The sequence below is a fragment of the Entelurus aequoreus genome, linkage group LG11 (genome assembly GCF_033978785.1).
Source record: "Entelurus aequoreus isolate RoL-2023_Sb linkage group LG11, RoL_Eaeq_v1.1, whole genome shotgun sequence".
Taxonomy (NCBI): Eukaryota; Metazoa; Chordata; class Actinopteri; order Syngnathiformes; family Syngnathidae; genus Entelurus; species Entelurus aequoreus.
The window spans coordinates 60,450,280-60,470,742 of record NC_084741.1 but is presented as its reverse complement, the minus strand read 5'-3'; the positions used below and the strand labels follow the sequence as shown (position 1 = coordinate 60,470,742).

Genomic DNA, 20,463 nt, shown 5'->3' with positions numbered 1-20,463 from the left:
TTATTTTACCACAACATATTTTGTATGTAAATGTATTTTTCCATCAGTTTTTTGAGTCCCTTCTTATGTAGTATATTTGGTTAGTATTTATTTTTCTAATCAACTTGACCTAAGCCTTGATGATAATCTTAACACATAGTAATAATAACACATGGTTTCATATCATTTGACAAGGTTTATCATGTTAAACAGTAAGTAGGTTATATATAATTATTGAATATGATTAAAATCAAGAGTAAGATTACTAATTCAGTGTTACTATTATAGTGGGCTTCAACACCCTCTGTTGTGTAATAGTTGGGGCCCGAGGTCAAAAATATGGTATAAAGCAGTGGTCCCCAAACTTTTTGTAACTGCGGACCGGTCAACGCTTGAAAATGTGTTCCACGGACCGAGGGGGGTGGTATTTTCTGGTTCCTACATTATATATCAATATACACTACCGTTCAAAAGTTTGGGGTCACCCAAACAATTTTGTGGAATAGCCTTCATTTCTAAGAACAAGAATAGACTGTCGAGTTTTAGATGAAAGTTCTCTTTTTCTGGCCATTTTGAGCGTTTAATTGACCCCACAAATGTGATGCTCCAGAAACTCAATCTGCTCAAAGGAAGGTCAGTTTTGTAGCTTCTGTAACGAGCTAAACTGTTTTCAGATGTGTGAACATGATTGCACAAGGGTTTTCTAATCATCAATTAGCCTTCTGAGCCAATGAGCAAACACATTGTACCATTAGAACACTGGAGTGATAGTTGCTGGAAATGGGCCTCTATACACCTATGTAGATATTGCACCAAAAACCAGACATTTGCAGCTAGGATAGTCATTTACCACATTAGCAATGTATAGAGTGTATTTCTTTAAAGTTAAGACTAGTTTAAAGTTATCTTCATTGAAAAGTACAGTGCTTTTCCTTCAAAAATAAGGACATTTCAATGTGACCCCAAACTTTTGAACGGCAGTGTATATCAATACAGTCTGCAGGGATACAGTCCATAAGCACACATGATTGTATTTTTTTATGACCAAAAAAAAAAAAAAAAAAAAGGTTTAATTTTTTTTACATTTTTTTAAAATTAATATTAATAACAGAAAGAAACAACCATTTTGTGCGAATGAGTGTGAATGAGTGTAAATGGGGGAGGGAGGTTTTTTGGGTTGGTGCACTAATTGTAAGTGTATCTTGTGTTTTTTATGTTGATTTAATACAAAAAATATATATATATTTTTCAAATTTTTATTTCTTTTTATTTCTTGTGCGGCCCGGTACCAATCGATCCACGGACCGGTACCAGGCCGCGGCCCGGTGGTTGGGGACCACTGGTATAAAGTACAGCTGGAAAACTGTTTAAAAAAATCCTTGCATTACTGCAATACAAAAATATTTAGGAATGACAAATAACGCTGTTGACTGATGTTTTTGAAACTGTTAATGTGACGTAGCAGAAGATATTTGACTTCCGATACAACATGTAAACTACTTCTTTAAATTCTATCAGGGTTCAATGATTCGCTTGGAGGATTTTCCAATACAAAACCTAATGCAGAACAAGTGTCACTAATCAACGGGGGGGAGACTAATTCATTAAGGTCAAAATGAAAGTGACAAACAAAGCGACACACACTTATGTAAGTGATGCTGCACATGTTATGTGAGATGCAACCTCATCATGCATGTATGAAGATTGGCAGAGCAAATTGTCCTGCTCAAACAAACAAAAAAGGAACAAATCCTGTTATTGGTCCTCCATTTTTGTTCCATACAGTAAGTCTGCTTGCAAAACGATTAGAAGATTTTAAAGAAGTGCATAATCTTCTTTAACAGCTTATCAAAACTTTAATGATCTGGTGATAAAGAGCACAAAGTTAAGTAGCCGGTTAAGAGGATAACTCCCCAGAGCAGTCTAGTGATTAGTAGATGAGAATTCGTAGACCGAAAATCCGGGTTGCAAATCCCACTCCTGCCACTTATTCACTTTGAGGCAGAAGAAGCTCCAGTTCAGCTTTGGGTGTATTGTCATGGGTAATCATTTTTGAAGAGCGATAAATGGAGACTCTTTTCTTCACCCCGCGCAATCCCAAACACATATCATTATTTATGTATTTATTTTGTTGTGCCTCACTCGTTAACACCCGTAAAAACCCAATTATGGTTGTAGAAGCCAGGTGAGTTTATTAGACGGGACACTTCAGAAGTGTCCCGTCTGTCCACACTTTTTAAGCATCCTGTTGTACGATCTGCAACATGCGCTCTACAATTTGCTTGGACACAATTCAGCACACTGAGGAAATTATGGCAGTGGATTATTCAGCCCAGGGGTGTCAAACTCATTTTAGCTCAGGGGCTGCATGGAGGAAAATCTATTCCCACGCAGGCCCAACTGGGAAAATAATGGCATCATAATTTAAAAAATAAAGACAACTTCAAAATTGTTTTCTTTGTCTTACTTTGCCCAAAAATTGGACAAACACATTCTGAAAATGTACACATTACAAATACTACTTTTGGCAAACACAAAAATTATGAGGAAAAAAAAATTGTGTAGTTTCAAAACACCATGATGAACGCAATGAACTTAGACTTTGTCTCAGTGTTTTTACAAAGCCAATAAACTTTAAGCACTTCTTGTTCAGCATTCTTATGTTGGCAGTTCACCATTAAAGACGTGTTTGGAAAAGCAACCTAGTGTTTCCTCAAACATCCACAACTGCCACAACACATTCATTTATCATCATTCAAATATTACAATTATGATATAATCAAAACAATGGTCAAAATGACACAATAATAGCCAAATTAAAGGTAACATAACTACAAACTTAACCAATGTGAACATGGTAGATTTAAGCCTAAAATAAATGACATCAAAGAAAACATTTAGAAACACACATTTTTAGAATGGAGTTCATTGTGCACACCGTGCCGTCAACAAACTGCGAGTGCTGCACAGAATTTTAACTACAACGATGATAGTCATGTTGACTTAAGTCTTTGCATCTTACCATTTCGTTATTTTATCTGTTGAGTGGATAATTTACAATGAAATAAGTTATTGTGTGTCGCTACAGCATTAGTCTGCTGCCAGCCACAAAAGGAGCAGCTGATTGCTTGCACCTGCGCTGATTGGAGTAGCGGAAGCCAATCCAGAGGGCACTTAAAGTCAGCTGAGACGTCATCTTTAAACGGTGTGATGTGGATGTGGTTCATGCTGAAATTGCTATTGTGACATCCAACGGACACATTTAGAACAGCAGTTTTTTTCATTAAAAAATTGCAGCTAATTTTTTTACTTAGCAAACTCATTTTGCGGGCCGGATTAAGGCCCGTGGGCCATATACGTTTGACACCCCTGATATAGCCTCTTGTGTTTTTACAGCAGCGGTCACCACCTTTTTAAACCCTGTTCTTGACAATGAACCAAGGCAAGATGTAAACACCCCCTTAGACACAGTGATATTTTCATACTAACTTTACTCCGCTACATTTACTTAAAGGGGACCTATGGTGATTTTCATATTTTCGGACTTATACAAACAATGACCAAAGCGTCAAGTCATAGGGTTCATGCATGATGACGATGGACGTACATATGTGGGCATTCTTGAACATTCTGTGTCGGCAAGCCTACTCCCTCTTTGCTGAGCGAGACTGCTGCCACAGGATCTTCAATATATTTCTTCTCATTTATTGCCCTCCCACCAGCTCTATGTTTATAAAATAAATATTATAAATCAAAAGTACTTTTGTGTTTATTTTTCCCCGACATTTGGGTCATTCCAAAATTGGATACGCTGCTGAACGACGACATTGCGACGTTACAGTAGTGAAGGGATTCATATGAGTGAGAAGAAGATGGGGGGGTTAATCATCTTACAATGCAGTCTGTTGAAAATGATGGAAAGTGCCAATCTACAGAGCGACTGAGGTCAAAGTTGGAATTGCCACAAAATACATTTTAAGATATTCAACACTACTGCCGTCTGGCGGCTAAAGTGGATTGTGTATCCCCCATTTGTCGCGTTTTATGTGTCAGGTAAACCGCGACGAATGGCGTCATATAAATCTCTTTCCTAGTGTACGAGTTGGTTTGAGGAAACACAAGAAAAGGTGGGTTGAAGTATTATTTTCATCTAATCGTGGCATGCGCATAATAACACTGACGTGCGACATTCAGTGACATAAATGATGGTAAAAGCAGCTTTTTTTTATGCAAGTGTGTGTCAATCGCAGAGTGTGGAGGTGTGTTGTGACGGGGTGAATCTATATGTTGCTTATGAAGTTTATTTTCAACCATGTCTGGAAAAAACAGTGGTGATGTCTGTTTTCAAGTAAAAAAATTTAACTTTATGTTTTCAAAAAAGATAAATTATGATACTTTTGGAGAGGGTGGGGCAAGGTGTCATTTGCAATCTGGGAACGCTTCTAGATCACAAAGCAAGTTATAAAAGTGATTGTGGAGAAAAGTGTACTTTTGTAGCCAATCTTATGCTAACAAGTATTTTCTCCGTGCACACACATCTCCAGGTTTCACTCAAGAGACACACAACACGTACTCATTCTCCTATATATATATTTTTTTATTAATATTTTTGTACTATTGACTTGTTTTGCACCAAAAATGTTGTTGAAACCAAAAGTTGTGATGACGTAAGTAATACACACAGGCGTGTCTGGATCAGAGGCAGCATGTTAAACAATACAATATATATATACAATATCTAGCAATACAGTAGTCCCTCGTAATTGAAATATTGCGGCTTCATGACATCACAGATTTAAAATACTCTTTAAGCATATTCTACGACATTTTTGACCCAAATTAAGCATTTTGGCTAAATTAACTTCAATATCAATACTTCAGTAGTATTGACCAAACCAATCAGAGTGCGCTGTTTAGTATCATGACCACTGATTGGCTCAGCCTTAGGCAGCAACTACTACATTGCATTAAAAGAGTGTAAAGGTGACTTTATGTTTATTTCATGTCTAGAGAGCTCTCAGAATGTCAAAAAGCGTATTTAGAAGGTCGTAAACAATTTTTTTGTACTGTAGCAATGAAAATATTAGATTTATATATTTAATGATTCCTACTTCGTGGCAATTTGTTTCATGCCCGGAATCAATTAACCGCGATAAACGAGGGACGACTGTACCGTGAATAATGATACATGTGATCATTTTGGTCATAATAACTGTTATATGTAATGTTCACATCGTTACATCCCTATCCCTAAGGTAGAAACAAAATTATTTGTTTTACTGAAGCAATGCTGCAATGGCCATCTATAGTATACTGTAACTCACTCAGTGGAGCGCAGCATAAGCTGCTAATTGTATCTGCCCTTATATTTACTGTGAATGTCATTAACTCCTAATAGCCTAGACTTGTGCACCATACTGTAGCGCTCTCATTAATTGCTTTGTTGTATTTATTGCTTTATTTGTAGTTACACAGTCCAACAACATGAATATATGTGGCGAATTTGCAACCTGATCTCGATTCCTGCCTCGCTTGTTATCTCCTCGAAGACACCGTATAAGGGGGGGGAGGGGAAAGGAGGCATTAATTACGTTGTGAAATCTAAAGACCATTAACTTTGTGTGTCAAGTGATGTTTCTCACTTTTTAATCAGGCTTTTAGTGATATAAATGACTTGCCGGATGAGAAAAACCGATAGCCAGGGAGTGTGTGCGTGCAATGTTCAAGCATGTGCTTGTCCTTAAGAACATTTGAGAACATTTGTGGCATGGAGAAGCGTGTAGCGCAGAAGAGAGAAAGTAAAAAAAAAAAAGGCCAGGAGACAGACAGGTGGGAGTTGAGTGGATCGTCTGTGTCTTAGCGGCGGTGCTGTGGTGTGTTGTGTTGCAGTGTGGAGAGATAACAGGATGCTGCGTTGCTTGCTTACCTTTGCTGTACACCACACAGTTGTTTTTGTTGTCCTCTGCTCCCTGCCAAGTCACATCCAGCAGCCACTTGGGGCCACTGCTCAGCACCACCGGGACCTTGCTCTTCGTCTTCTGGATGGGGACAGATAACAAACATTTATCATTAGCTTATTTTCATGATTAAAGAAGCATTAATACGCAGCTCTGAATGGACATAAACAAGACAATTCAGAGACTACAGCAAGTTCGTGCTAATCCTGTTTTTAAACCTGGCGGAGGTGATTACTGAGTTGTGTTTATGTGTTTAGGTGACAAAGTGCTGCAGGTTTCGTCGGAGAGAAGACATGAGGCCAAAAGGCTACAGGATATCCAAAAAAAAAAAAAAATCCAGTACAGTTGGACCTCAAGTTAAGAGTGTTTTGAGATATGAGCGGACTCTCTGCTAATTTGCATGCTTTAAGTTGCAAACAAAACATTTGAGTTACAAGCAGTGAGATCCGCCCAAAACCCCATGTCTTACTTGTTTTCATTAGCCTACAGGTAGTAATGACATACAGTGTGTTTGTTTATCTAACCCTGGAAGGAAGAAAGTTTATGTGAAGGACAGTGCTGAGAATAAGTGGATGATATTCATTGAATTACAGAAAGAAATCATCAAAATAAAATTACAGTTTAAGCAAATTTGAGCGCAGCACTGCGAGTCTGCACTATACTAAAGCAGGAGGAGTCTAGGGTGTTAAAATAATATCTAAATGGCGGAAATGTATTTATAAAAATATAGAGAAGCTGCTGATGTGTTTGACAAAGAAGCAGCTGGACGGAGATACTGTAGAATTACAGGTAAACTATGTACATTATTATTATGTTACTTAGGGGTGTAACGGTACGTGTATTTGTATTGAGCCGTTTCGGTACGGGGGTTTCGGTTCGGTTCACTTTATAAGTAGAAAGGTTTTGTTAAGAAACCATTCTGAGCCTTATCTTATTTAGTTTTTATTTTATATATGTTGACCACATTAACCCTGGCAATGGACCCTGAGTGTATATGTACGTTATGCCATTGTTTACAAATTTGGTAAATAAATAACAAAAAAATGTATATTTTGTTGTTTTCTTACTGTACCGAAAATGAACCGAACCGTGACCTCTAAACCGAGGTATGTACCGAACCGAAATGTTTGTGTACCGTTACACCCCTAATGTTACTTGATAAAACTATTAAAGTTGGTTGTAGTAAATTCGATTGTATTGTTTCAATATAATATTTCTTATTTAAAAGTTTGTTTTTCTTTTTAAAGGGCATGTTTCATGCTAAAATTGTGGTCTTTTGGGTGGCCGAACACCAATTAATTAATTTTTGTGAGCAATGTTGATTGAAGATACAAGTGTTTTGAGTTAGAAGCTCCGTCACAGAACTAATTAAGCCCATAAGTTGAGGTAATATCCCAGCAGGCACAATACATTAAAACAACGTTGAGAACTTGTTGAATTAGGTCCTGACGTTGAGCGACTCAAACTTAACGTCGAAACAACGTGCTTTTTGACGACATTTAATCAATGTCGGGTTCTGACGTTGATTTAACCATTGAATTTTGGTAGTTTTTCAACCAGTATTCGACGACACAAATACAACATTGAAACAACATGCTTTTTAAACAAGGTTTATTCAATGTCAGGTTGTGACGTTGACTTGACCATTGAAATTTGGTCATTTCCCAACCACCAACGTAGATCCAACGTTAGACATCCATGTTGTCTCAATTTACAAATACAACTATTTTGGAACATTGTTTAGAAGTCAGTTTTAAAGGACATGTATGTATAATCAACGTTATATCAATGTCTTGTGCCTGCTGGGATAGTACGATGGATTCAATTTTTACCATTTAAAAGGCATGTTACATGTTAAAACTAGCAAAGTAAGATTTTCATTGTACGGCAAACTGTCTGTTTTACTGTAAGGCTGCAGCTAACGATTATTTTTCTATTGATTAATCTATAGATTATTTTTTCGATTAATCGGTTAATCTATAGATTATTTTTTCCGATTAATCTATAGATTATTTTTCCTTTTACCGATTATTTTTTATTTTATTTTATTTAAAATGAAGATGAAAAAATAAAAGTAGGCCAGTTTTTTCAAAAGGCATGGCTTTTATTTACAAAAAAAAAAGTATGGCCACTCAGTCAACATTGACAACAACATGACAAAATATTCTGTAACAATGTAAACATTTAAAACTTTTAACATTTAACCAAATTAAAAGTAGCTTATTTGCTTTTTAATGTGCAAATATAAAAGTAAACATCCAGTGCAAATCTTAATATTCTGCAATAGTATAAGCATTTCAAAAGTAAAAGTATTGCTTATTTTGCTTTAAAATGTGCAAAAATAAAGATAAACATCCAATACAAAAAAGTGCAAAACGAAATATTCTGTAACAACAGTGTAAACATTTCAACAAAAGTGAAAGTATTGCTTATTTGCTAAAATGTGCAAAAATAAAGATAAACATCCAATACAAAAAAGTGCCAATCTAAATATTCTGGAGCACTGTAAACATTAAGTATTGCTTTTAAAATGTGCAAAATAAACATCCAGTCCAACACAGTACACAATAACCAATTCTACTCATTCCAGTGAGTGACTAACAGTTGTAATGAAGAAAGGTTAGCATGTCTACTTGCTTTGCTTCTTTTCTTGTTTACAATATTCCCAGCAGCTGAAAATAGGCGCTCAGAAGGGGTCGATGTGGCTGGAACTGAGAGCTAATTAGCCTTCACCTCAAACCAGGACTGCGAGCGAGCTGAGCTGCAGTTTAAGTTTCTAGTAGGTCAACGGGCTCATAGTGATGTTATTAGTAGTTGACTGGGAGGTGTTTATTATCATTTGGGGAGAGTCCGCTGCCTGATGCTCACCTGCTAAACACCTATCTGCTCGACGCTGAAGCGCTGACTACATGCGCTATGAATACGCACTGCTGATTGGCTGATAATGCTTTGTGTGTACCAATCAGATGGTTGTGTGGGTGGGACAATGCTGCGTGTGTACCAATCAGATGGTTGTATGGGTGGGACAATGCTGCGTGCTGAGACAGAGGCAGAGGAGCAAAGCAACTTGTTAAGACTTTAGCAGCTAAAGTTAGCTTTAGCTTAGAAACTCGTTCGGTACACCCCCGTACCGAACCGAAAGCCCCGTACCGAAACGGTTCAATACAAAACACATACCGTTACACCCCTAGCAGATACAAATGACACATTCATGTTTTTGTGTAATGATGACAACGTATGCTAACGCGGACGATTGACTAGTTGATGGTTGATGGTTTTCTTTTCAAATGTTCGTTCATAGCTGTTGTGCTGCTATGATAGGCCATTTCCGCTCGACACAGTGTGCATACAACAACATTATTAGGCTGTGTATTGAAATACTCCCACACTTTTGACGACTTTTGGCGTGCGTTTTTCCCCTCGCTCGCACAGTCTGCTTTGCGCTCCGCCATGACGGTAGTGTGACGTAAATATGCGACGCGTCGACGCACAAAAACGGCGTCGACGTATTTACGTAACCGATGACGTCGACTATGTCGACGCGTCGTTTCAGCCTTATTTAACTGTGCATATGACAATAAACAATCTTGAATCTTGAAAATTATGATATTTTAGGGGACCAAGCACTGATTAAATTTGTTTCGTGTTAGAGCTTTGTCAAAGAACCAATTAAGCTTGTAAATTGAGGTATTACATTTTGTTAAATATTTTTTGGCTTCAGAAGAGCCCCTTACATTCCTGTGAATTGAAAAAAAAGTATGAAAAAAACCCCAGGAAATGTCTTTCAGAGAGAAGGAATTTAGTTTTCTGTTGTGAACTTTGGGTACACTGTGTACTTCACTATCAGCATCATCTCACTATTTCCCGAAACAAGCAGGGAAGAAGTCAGAGGATCAGCATCTATTTCAAAGGGCGATTTGAGGTTGGAGGTTTTATAATTTGCTGAAAAATGTATCTGAATGTGTAAACTCATTTTTCTTCTCGGTCAGAGGTCAAAGACTGATATTTTTAAGAGGAGAAAAAAATAGTACAAGAGTTCCATCAGATTTACCTTATTAATTCCCCACCATATTCTACTTTTTCTCCTTTGTTGATGTTTTTTTTTTTTCATTCTTTGTGCGTTGCTGTTGTTTGAGTCTGGGCTCAAGCACCTGAGTACAAACGTCTATTATTTAAAGGCAAACTGTCAGTATTTCAAGGCTAGTACTTTTTAACCCCGAGGCCCTTCTTCATTAGGGTGTTACAGAAATAGTAATGCTTTGAGAAAATGGGTTGCCATGCAATCTCAACTCAGTTCATTTGCATAATGCAATGGGAAAAAAGTAGTCCCTGCACATGGCAACAACCTTGAAGGATAAATGCAAATGTCACTTGTGCATGTTAAAGGTCTGAATTGGCACAGATATGCACATGACATGAGCTCGGGCAAGTGCGTCTGCATGACCCCTCCTCTTCCTCTTCCTCTGTCCATTTCTTTTTTTTCATGAACTCTATCTAGTGAAAGGCTCGAGAACAAACTGATTTTAGAGAAAACATCTCGCAGAGATCACGGGAAGCTGTAGCTACAAATGTGAAACAAATGCAGACTTCAAAAGAAGACATTAGATTTCAACATCATATTACTCTGCACACTACAAGAAAAAAAAAAAACAGAGAGTAAATTGCACACTCTTCTCTTGGCATCGTCTTATCCCGCCTTGGCGGAAGATGAGAGAAAGACGACCTCTGTAATTTAAGTCATCCTGGATTTCACATTTCAAATTAGCCTCACAATAAAGTCCTCTATCTGGCTAACCTGAAAATCTCACACCCCTGTCAAAGGAGCAGGGCAGACTGGCCGATTGTTGCTAGGACGACTATCTGAAATGGGAATCAGATTAACCCTTTCTTAGATCTTCAGACTGGAGCCATTTCTTATTCAGCAGCGAGAGGCCTTTCTGCCATCCCTCTGAGCCTTTGGGAATTTATGATATTCCAGCTGGTCTTAATGTAGCCAACAGAGACCGAACACCACTTTAACCATACGTTCTTTCACATGTTAGGTATTACACATTACTTGGGTGGACTGTCAATTTCGGTTTACTTGGCTTTACCGTTTTCGCAAACGAGTGATGACAGTTTCTCAGTGCAGATTTACATAACTCATCCACGGCGACAAAAGTGGCCTATGTGCTTTGGAAGCATGCTGCATGTACCAGCCGCCGTAAAGACAAAGAGACGCACAAGAGCATGCAACATATTTAGGATTAAGATAGTGTGGCGTCACTGCAGGGAGGAGTGTTTGCAAATGCAAATGAAAACATTTGTACAACCGGATCAGTTGGCCTAAGTGGCCACGGCAAGGAGAAATACAGACTGACAGGCAGAAAATTATAATTTCCCTGAAGCGAGGGAGCATAGGCTGAACTGGTTTTATAGAAACAAACTCATCCTCCATTGAACAGTCACACAACAGGAGGGAGGTTGCAAAATTCCCAATTCAAGTTTATTAAATGTGCAAAGTATTCATTCATTCATAGTGCAGTAAAAATCCATTAACAACACTTTTGAATGTTGATAATTGTGATTAATCAATAGTGAAATACTTGCTTGCATAATTTAAATTCAATTGAGAAAAGACAAATATTTTGACACAAATGCAATTTTGTTATCAGAATGTCACACACAACATATTTTAAATGTCTCACTTAGAGGTGTCCTGATCTAATATTGATATCACACAAGTATCGGGTTATATTGGCTTGCAAGCAGTCCTGCAGTGTGTTCACTTGTGCAATACTGGGCAGCCAGTTAACATCTAAATGCCCTTCAATAAATACACACTTTTGGTCTTTTCTTGTTTTTAGTCAAGTCATTTGTAAAATGTAAAACATGGGATACCAGGAGTTAGCAGCCATGCAATAGCTAAGCATACAATAGCACACACGCTAGATATACAAAATAAGTGTTCTACAATATAGCAGTCTAAAAGTATTGATTATAGTTACATATTACTTATAGATACAAAATCTCGAAGGCAGGAGCATATTAGAAAACACAAACGTGTCCGTATCATTCAACTTGCTCCGTCATGAGCATCACTTAGGTTTTGCTAAAAACAATTACTACTCCACTTCAACTTAAAAAAAGCACAAGTCCATTCCAGACGGATAATAATAAACAGGTTAGTGTTTTTCATACCATTGTTCTCTGAGTAATTGCCCTAGATTAAGCCTTTTCTAACATTCCACACATCAAAATAATTAAAGTATGGATGAGTCGTGTTGATATCGTTTCAAGTTTATATCAATATCGGCCAATATTCAAATCTCCAATATTGGTATCATAATGGAAGTGAAAAATATGCATTGCTATTGGTTGTATTTGCTCTAAACTTAGTTTCCCTTTAATGTAACTGATCGGGGCACACTGCCACACCTTAAAAATAAGATTTTGTTTTACTTGTATGGCAGCCTCCAGAAAAAGTCTTACAATGTACGACGCTCTTTGTAACTTATATTGCAAATTTAATGCTAAAAAACAATTCCTTCTCTGCACACAAATCAGTCTCTGTGTTTCAGTCCCAGACACACAACAACACTTCTTCAGTCTCCACCAATCCCCGTTCAGGCACGGACTGTCTGTTGCTGATCAAGGGAACAATGAACATCAAAACCACACAAACATAAAACATTACCACTAGCAGATCATTACAGTATGAATGGATATATGTAGCCTATCATTTGCGCAGTATTGACTAGTGATACACCGAAAATTTGGGCACCAATAAAATATTTTGACCACAGGAACAGCACTGCCGAAACCGGATGTTGTGATGATGTAGGCAATATGGACAGGGTTGTCTGCAGTGGAAGCAGAATGTTTGCGTTGTGGACGTAACTTTAATATAGCCTAGATCAGGGGTCACCAACGCGGTGCCCGCGGGCACCAGGTCGCCCGTAAGGACCAGATGAGTCGCCCGCGGGCCTGTTCTAAAAAAAAAAAAAAAAAAAATTAAAAAAAAAAATAATTAAAAAATAATTTTTTTTTTTTTTTTTTAAATTAAATTTACATAGAAAAAACACAAGATACACTTTCAATCAGTGCATCAACCCAAACAACCCCCCCCCCCTCCCCATGCACACTCATCCACACCCACTCGCACAAAAGGGGTTATTTCTTTCTGCTACCAATATTCTGGTTCCCACAACATAGACAACACATCTGCAAGGGACACAGTCCCTGAAGCACACATGATTGTATAGGCTGCTGGTCCACTAACATTTTCATTAATTACTATGTTTTATGTAATTATTTTTATATTTTTTTACTTTCTTTTTTATCCAAGAAAATGTTTTTTATTTATTTATCTTATTTTATTTTATTTTTTTAAAAAGGGCCTTATCTTCAACAGACCAGGTTGTCAATGAAATTAGATTTGTTTAAAGGGTTTTTTAAACCAGGCCCAGTCCAGATAATGTCCAAGTCGGACTCAGCAACACACACCTTCATTCACGTACACAGAAAAAAATTAGGGAACACAACAGATTGCATATAATTTATAAACAAAATTATATTTTCAAAATAAGCATTTATGTACAGTCCAGATTATGTCCAGGTCACTCAAATTAGGGAACACAACAACAGATATCATATAATCTATAAACATAATTATACTTTCAAAATAAGCCTTTGAGGGCTTCTCATCTTTTTTTTAATGTTTTTTGGCATCATTATCGTTTTCAACCATGTAACTTTCTAAAGTTAGAAAATACTGAATAAATGTTTTAAAGAAAGTAATACTAAGTGAATATCTGTTTTTGGCCTTAAAAATAAACATTTTACCGAGTACTATAATTAAATTGACTAAATCATGATTGTCAATGAACTGTCCTAAAATAACAGAAACCACATTAAGCTTCATAAACAAACCAATCCTTAAACACATTTTTTCAACTTCCACCCAAAACAAAGACACAATATGACAATACCAAAACAAATGCAGGGTGGATTCAGGCTCCTGACAACAAAATCGGCAATCATCTGACTCTGTCATATTCCATAATTTTAACATTTTCCCTGTGGGTAAGAAGTTATAAATAATTTTAATTTGAAAATAACGATTTTGCACATCGATAGTGGTTTTATAGATTAGTTTGAATATGGCATCCCATGGCAACGGGCAGTCAAAAAAGTCCTCCCATTTTCCATTTGTGTTGTATGAGGCAGCCTTCAAAGATTTCTTTATTAAATAAAAATTATATATTTTTCTATTTATTTTAGTTCCTTTTTGCCAACTAGAATTTCTTATTAGAGGTTTACAAACTAATAATTTAGTAGTTCCATAATTAATTATTTGTTTCCATCTTTTCCCAATTACTCCAGTTAGTTGATAAAATGAAAAGCTTGAGCAAGCATCACCATACATAGCTCTAAATTCATCATACTTCATAATTTTACCATTCTCATTGATAATATCATTGACAAAAATGATTCCTCTTTCAAACATATTTTTCCAAAAGAAAGGCTTTCCATCTATTACAATATTAGAGTTCATCCATATTAACTGCTGCAAAATATCGTCTCTTTTTTCTGGCACATAAAATTGAAAACACCACTATGAGTGGATTGTTTCCTTTATGCACCCCGCCATGTTTCCCAGCAGACTCTCTGGGAGGGGATCACTTGTAAAAAAAGGATACAATTTCTTTTGATACAGTACATGTTTTTTGTCCAACAGGACATTTGTGTACCACTCAATGTTTAAATACATCTTTGGAACAATTGATGCTTTTAAAGACAGACACATAGCTTCAAGGTTGAGAAGTTCCGGCCCCCATATTCATACTCTTTGTACAAAACCTTTCTTTTAATCTTTTCTGGTTTGCCGTTCCAGACAAAATCGAAGACCCTCCGCTCATAAATCTTAAAAAAGTTTTGTGATGGAGCTGGTAATGACAAAAACAAATAAATAAATTGAGGAATAATTAACGAGTTGGCAATAGACATTTTACCATACAAGGTTAGGGATTTCCCTTTCCATAATTGCATAATTTACTGAGCCTAGATCTTCCAGATTTTCTGGGACAACAACACCAAGTATGTTAACTGGTCCATCTGTCCACAAAACAGGCACTTTGCATTCCATTCGAAAGGACGTTCCCTTTAGATTTCCGATCCTTAACATTTTACATTTATCATAATTAAGCTTAAGGCCAGATTGCTGTGAAAATATGTCCAAAAGATTAAGAAGGTTCCGCAAACAATGAGGAAAAATCTTATCTTTGTGAATCAGCCTTTTCTGACATGAACTTCATCAAGAACAAACACAGAACACGCCTCACTGATGCACATCTGCAAGACTCACTCAGAGTTGCAGTGTCAAGTTACACACCAGAGTACAACACACTAGTTAACAGCATGCAATGCCAGGCTTCCCACTAACTGACAAAGAAACAGATAACAGATTTGGTGTCCAGTTCAAAGTGTGACATGATTTAAAAAATTGAGAGTTTACTTTTGTATTTTACATGAGTTATTATTTGTACAAACATGGTGCAAAGTAATTCATGATTTGTTAAAAAAATGTTAGTGGCTAGCTAGTTAAAATGGGATATTGTGATTTCACAAGACTGTCTTAGAAGTGATCATTTGAAAATGTTCAATTTGAAAAATGTGCACTTAGAGAAAATATAAAAATAAAGTGTTGCATATTGATATTTATCTGTTTCTATATATATTTATTGTGAGAAATCATTAAGATGATCAGTGTTTCCACAAAGATAAATATCATTAATTATTAATAATAACAGAGTTAAAGGTAAATTGAGCAAATTGGCTACTTCTGGCAATTTATTTAAGTGTGTATCTAACTGGTAGCCCTTCGCAGTAATCAGTACCCAAGAAGTAGCCCTTGGTTTCAAAAAGGTTGGTGACCCCTGCCCTAGATATATCCTGCGGAAAACGATCTACAAAATATGCAGATATTAAGAGGACAGTGGCGGCTTTTAAGGAAGCAAGTGTGACGTGATGCTCGCTGCAGCTGTTCGTCAGGGACATCGAGGGACAGAAATAAAGAGTCTGTAAACATGAGTACAGTCTGTATTAACGCCAGAAAAAGATGCTAGATTTGTTGCTAGCTGTTTTGATAAAGAAAAAGTCACTAAAAGACTATAGGCACGTGAACAATTCTAATGAAGTACATTGTACAAAAACCAGCAACTATTGAAAATTGAGCAAATTGATTATGTTAATACTAACTAATAATAATGCAGATATGTTTTTAAATGTATGTATACATATTTTGCCTTTTTAAAGAAAATCATTATGATTGCAAATCATATGATTACGTCATGATGACTACGCTCCCACTAGCCCCTATCGCTAAAGGTATCATGGCAATCTAGGGGAAATCCTGATTGTATTATCAGAAGTCGTGTAGGGGTGTGTTTTAAAGCTGAAATGCCACAGAGCACACCAGTCGGAGTCCTCTTTGCAGTGGCGTATACATTGATCTGATCAGTGACCGTATAACAACCTGCGCCACCTCTCAGATAACCGTCTGCGGGTAGGGCAAAGAAGCATATGCGGTCAAAAAACTCTTGATTTTAAACATGATTAATGCATGTTTTTTGTGATTAATCGCATGTATTAACAAACTAGCTGTACTTAGCTAAACATAATGTAAGTGGATAAAAATAAAACAATTAAATACAAACTGCTCTTTAAAAACCCTTTAAATCATCAGACAATATTGATGATAGCACATATACCCCCCGGCACACACACACACACACACACACACACACACACACACACACACACACACACACACACACACACACACACACACACACACACACACACACACACACACACACACACACACACACACACACACACACACACACACGTTGTGTGTTATAGTTTATCTACCCTCTGCCTTCACATCAGTGGTTTTAACACTTGCACACTTTTTTCCCTCCTGAGCTCTGTTACCTTTCCTCGTGTAAGAGATACAGCCACCCAAACGGTGTAGTCAGCTAGGAAGTGATTACAAACCGATGCTCCAAATTCGCTATAAAATGAAAATCAATATTTCCACAAGTCGCTGCAACATAAAAGATAACCTTCATTGATTTTTCTAGACTTAGGCGTCTGTGATAAAATCTAATATAAATTTTCAGCCACACGGATTTGGATCAGAGCAGAGCAGGGGTTGAACGATAAGTTCTGTGCACATCTCTCAGAGTTGGATTTCTTTCCCCTCCTCCCCCTTTCCATCTTGCAAGACTATTTATAATTGGCCCTGTGTGAGCAAAAGCTTCTATCGGGAATCTGTTCTAATTTTTATTACTGAGAAGCTAAAGCCTGTTCCAGATAATTTGGAAATTTCAGGGGAATTGCGATAGAGCTGATGGCAGAGCCGGACTGACTCCAGAAAGGAGCTAACCTGTAATAGCCTCTGTGGCGGCTGTGATTAAATGTTGCCATAGATGAAAGACCTGCCATCACTGCAATAAATTAACCAATCACACAAATCCCAAGTCGCTACTAATCCCTCCTTGATACCATGATCCTCTGATCAGCTGAAGGAGGTGAAGAAGAAAGTGTCTTGTGACACTCAGCCTGCTTCTAACTCCCAGCTTCCCAGTGTAAACAACTAGCTAATGATATCACCGCTGACCATTTCACCACCAGTGGCTGCTCTTAACCCGCTCCCATTCAGGGCAGGTGAAATCGATCCAAACCTTGGTGGGAATGATTATTTCCACATGGCTTTCCCCTCCCGCTCCTTCCACCAAGGTCACTGGCTGGCACTGGAGCCGTCTTCTGATCCCACAGCTGCAGGATTTAGACAACTGAGAGATCAGAAGAGCTCTGTGTGAATATCTGACGACATTCATTGACTTCCTTCTTTGAGCTTTGAACGGCCACTCATCAGTCAGTTGGAATATGACCGTCAGATAATGATGCCAACATCACCTCCAATACTGCCCGTTTTCCCCCAATAAAAACGACAATACCAATATGTACCTTGTCTGTAATGTCCTTTAGACAACAATGGCAGTCAAAATGAGGAAAAAGCAAGCCGTTATGAAATGGAACTTTGATTTAGGAGCCCCTAAACTCTTCCATTTACAAAGCACAGTGTTAAGTTCTGGTTGCATTGCTGCGATTGTGGTGTCCTCAAGATGCGGAAAGGACAGGAAGCAGCGTGCCTGTAAGGGTCTTTTAATCACATGTAACACATGGCACACTGACAAAGCTTAAGCTATTGTTACTATAACAATCTACAAGGTTAATATAGTTGGCTACTCTTTCTTCCCCTCCATTTATCTGCTTTCTTTTGTATATCAGGGTATCATTACATATATGTATTGTTGCATTTGAACAATTGTATTGTTGATAATAGAGGTAATTATTGTTATTATTCATTATCAATAGTGCTATTTCTATTGGTATTTGTATTGCTCCATTTGTGGTGTAATAATGTTCATTGTCATTTCTGCATTATTATTTATTTCACTAACTGCTTCTTTGCTATCACTTTTACCATCATATTTGTACATATCCTATTTGCTGATGTTGTTCTATTGTTGTTGCCATTTATTGTTGTTATAGTCTTTTAATCCAGTAAGGCAAAATACGAACAGCGTTGTGCCTCTCGAAAGCGCACGGGAAACTCAAAGCAAACGTGACATAGCAAAAAACTAGGTCGTAGCGCAAGGCTAGCATGGGAAAGCTATTTTAGCACAGCGTAAAATAAACGTAACTTGTCGTAGAGAGCAAACATTGATCCAGCAAAGACGAGCCGGGTGAAACGGGTACACAGTAAGAATGGGAGTGATTAGTGGTGGCAACAGGTCTGGATACTAATCACCAAATGGAAATCGGTGTGTCAAGGTCAGTGCACCTAGCAACAAAAAGGGTAAACCAAAGAGGAAAGGAGCACTGAGAACAGAACAGAACACCCAACATAGGGAAAATTATAACAACACAAAAACAAGACACACGGGCCGAATAAAATGCTGTTTCATTCTCCCATTGTGTTCCTCGCAGCAAATTGTGGGCGGGCTGATCTCGGTTCCTCGCTCAGCCAGCACAGCAGTGCGCTGTCGTTAGCTACTGTGCTAGTTGTGTGCTTTTTAGGGTTTTTAATTTAGCCTTTTTACACATTTTTTCACCAGGAAAATATGAGTCCAAAAAAAGCAATGGACAACCAATGTGTGATTTGTAAGATTTAGGAAGTATCCACAGCGAGTGGATCCTTCCTTCTCCCTCTCCTTTTCTTCGCTAAACGGCAAGTAAATTAACCTCCTAGGTAAAGTGATTTCACCTATTTTTTTCCATTCCTAACTATTGTAGCGACCTTGCTGTTAAATTTAAGTAGTTTTGTGATTTGTAACTGTGAGAGCGCCACAAGGCTAGTGACAGTGCGGGTGCGTGTCAGCAGGGTGGCTGCGTAGAAGGACAGATCAGCTAGTTGTTATTTTGGCTTTGTTATCAAACAGAAAGTTGATCCCTCACCCCCTTGTTATGCTTGTTTGATATACAGTACCATATAGCGCTTGTAAATATGGAACCATTATTCATGTTCTTATGGACAAATTTGCTCCAATATAGAAACTTTTCTAATTACAAACCCAGTTCAAGAACCAATTAGGTTCGTAAATCGTGATTCCACTGCATATATACATATATAGGATGGCAGGGTTATTTGTTTTTCACATTGGAGTAGGGATTTGTACCTGTTTTACTAGTCAGTTTACAGCACACAACACACTCACACCTTGATAACGTCCATTGCAATTAGTTGTTCACCGCGATGAAACAAATTGCATGTGGTCAACTGGAAATTTCATTAAGGCAGATTTTCCTCTAGCCATCGTTATCGCCGCATGTTTTAATATTTTCTTAGCCTCAAGGATGGATGGGTTGCACGGGTCTTTTTTTTTTTTTTTCAAAATAATTGGCCAAAGCTTACCTTGCAGTCTGTGTCTCACCACTATTCACTCCATAAAAAGAGCCGTATTCATTTATATGCGTGGTTAAGTGCGGCATATTCTTTTTCTTGCTCCCAGAAATAAGGTTCTCAGTCAACATCCTACACAAATTTGAACATACCGCAATTTTTTCACATCCACTTTTGTGTTATTTTCTCCTCATATAAATGGCAATGGTTACATCTGGCTGAGATGAAAAGATACCTATGTAATGCTTCAATTCCTTTCCCACCCCCCTCTCTAAGGCTATAGCATCTGCTACTGGGAGACTAAATAACAGAAATATGCAGGAATTGCACACTAATTCCCTTTAGAGATATATCTTGGCTGGTGCCCTGTCATAAATCAGAGAATTTCGATATGAAATGAGGCAAGCTGCTCTAATCATTTCTGCATTTCAAATTGGATCACTGGCTCAATCGCTTGGCTTTTAAACTGCTTGCCTAAGAGCAAATGTGAGGTGTGAGATAATTCAGCTGAAATATCCGCCTGCTTTGCGCGGCGGTTAGTTTACTGCTTGAGTGCAAGAGAATGCTCCCCCC

The 20,463-nt window shown here is 37.6% G+C and overlaps 1 protein-coding gene across 3 annotated transcripts in view; it reads right to left on the bottom strand.

The window, feature by feature from the left end:
• The window catches only part of zfpm2a (zinc finger protein, FOG family member 2a), a 515,248-nt gene that overhangs the window by 120,195 nt on the left and 374,590 nt on the right, over positions 1-20,463 (bottom strand). For all 3 annotated transcript variants that reach the window (XM_062063680.1, XM_062063679.1, XM_062063678.1), the window contains one exon: positions 5,906-6,017. In XM_062063680.1, the coding sequence (XP_061919664.1) occupies positions 5,906-6,017 (112 nt within the window). The remainder of the gene's footprint in view (positions 1-5,905; positions 6,018-20,463) is intronic.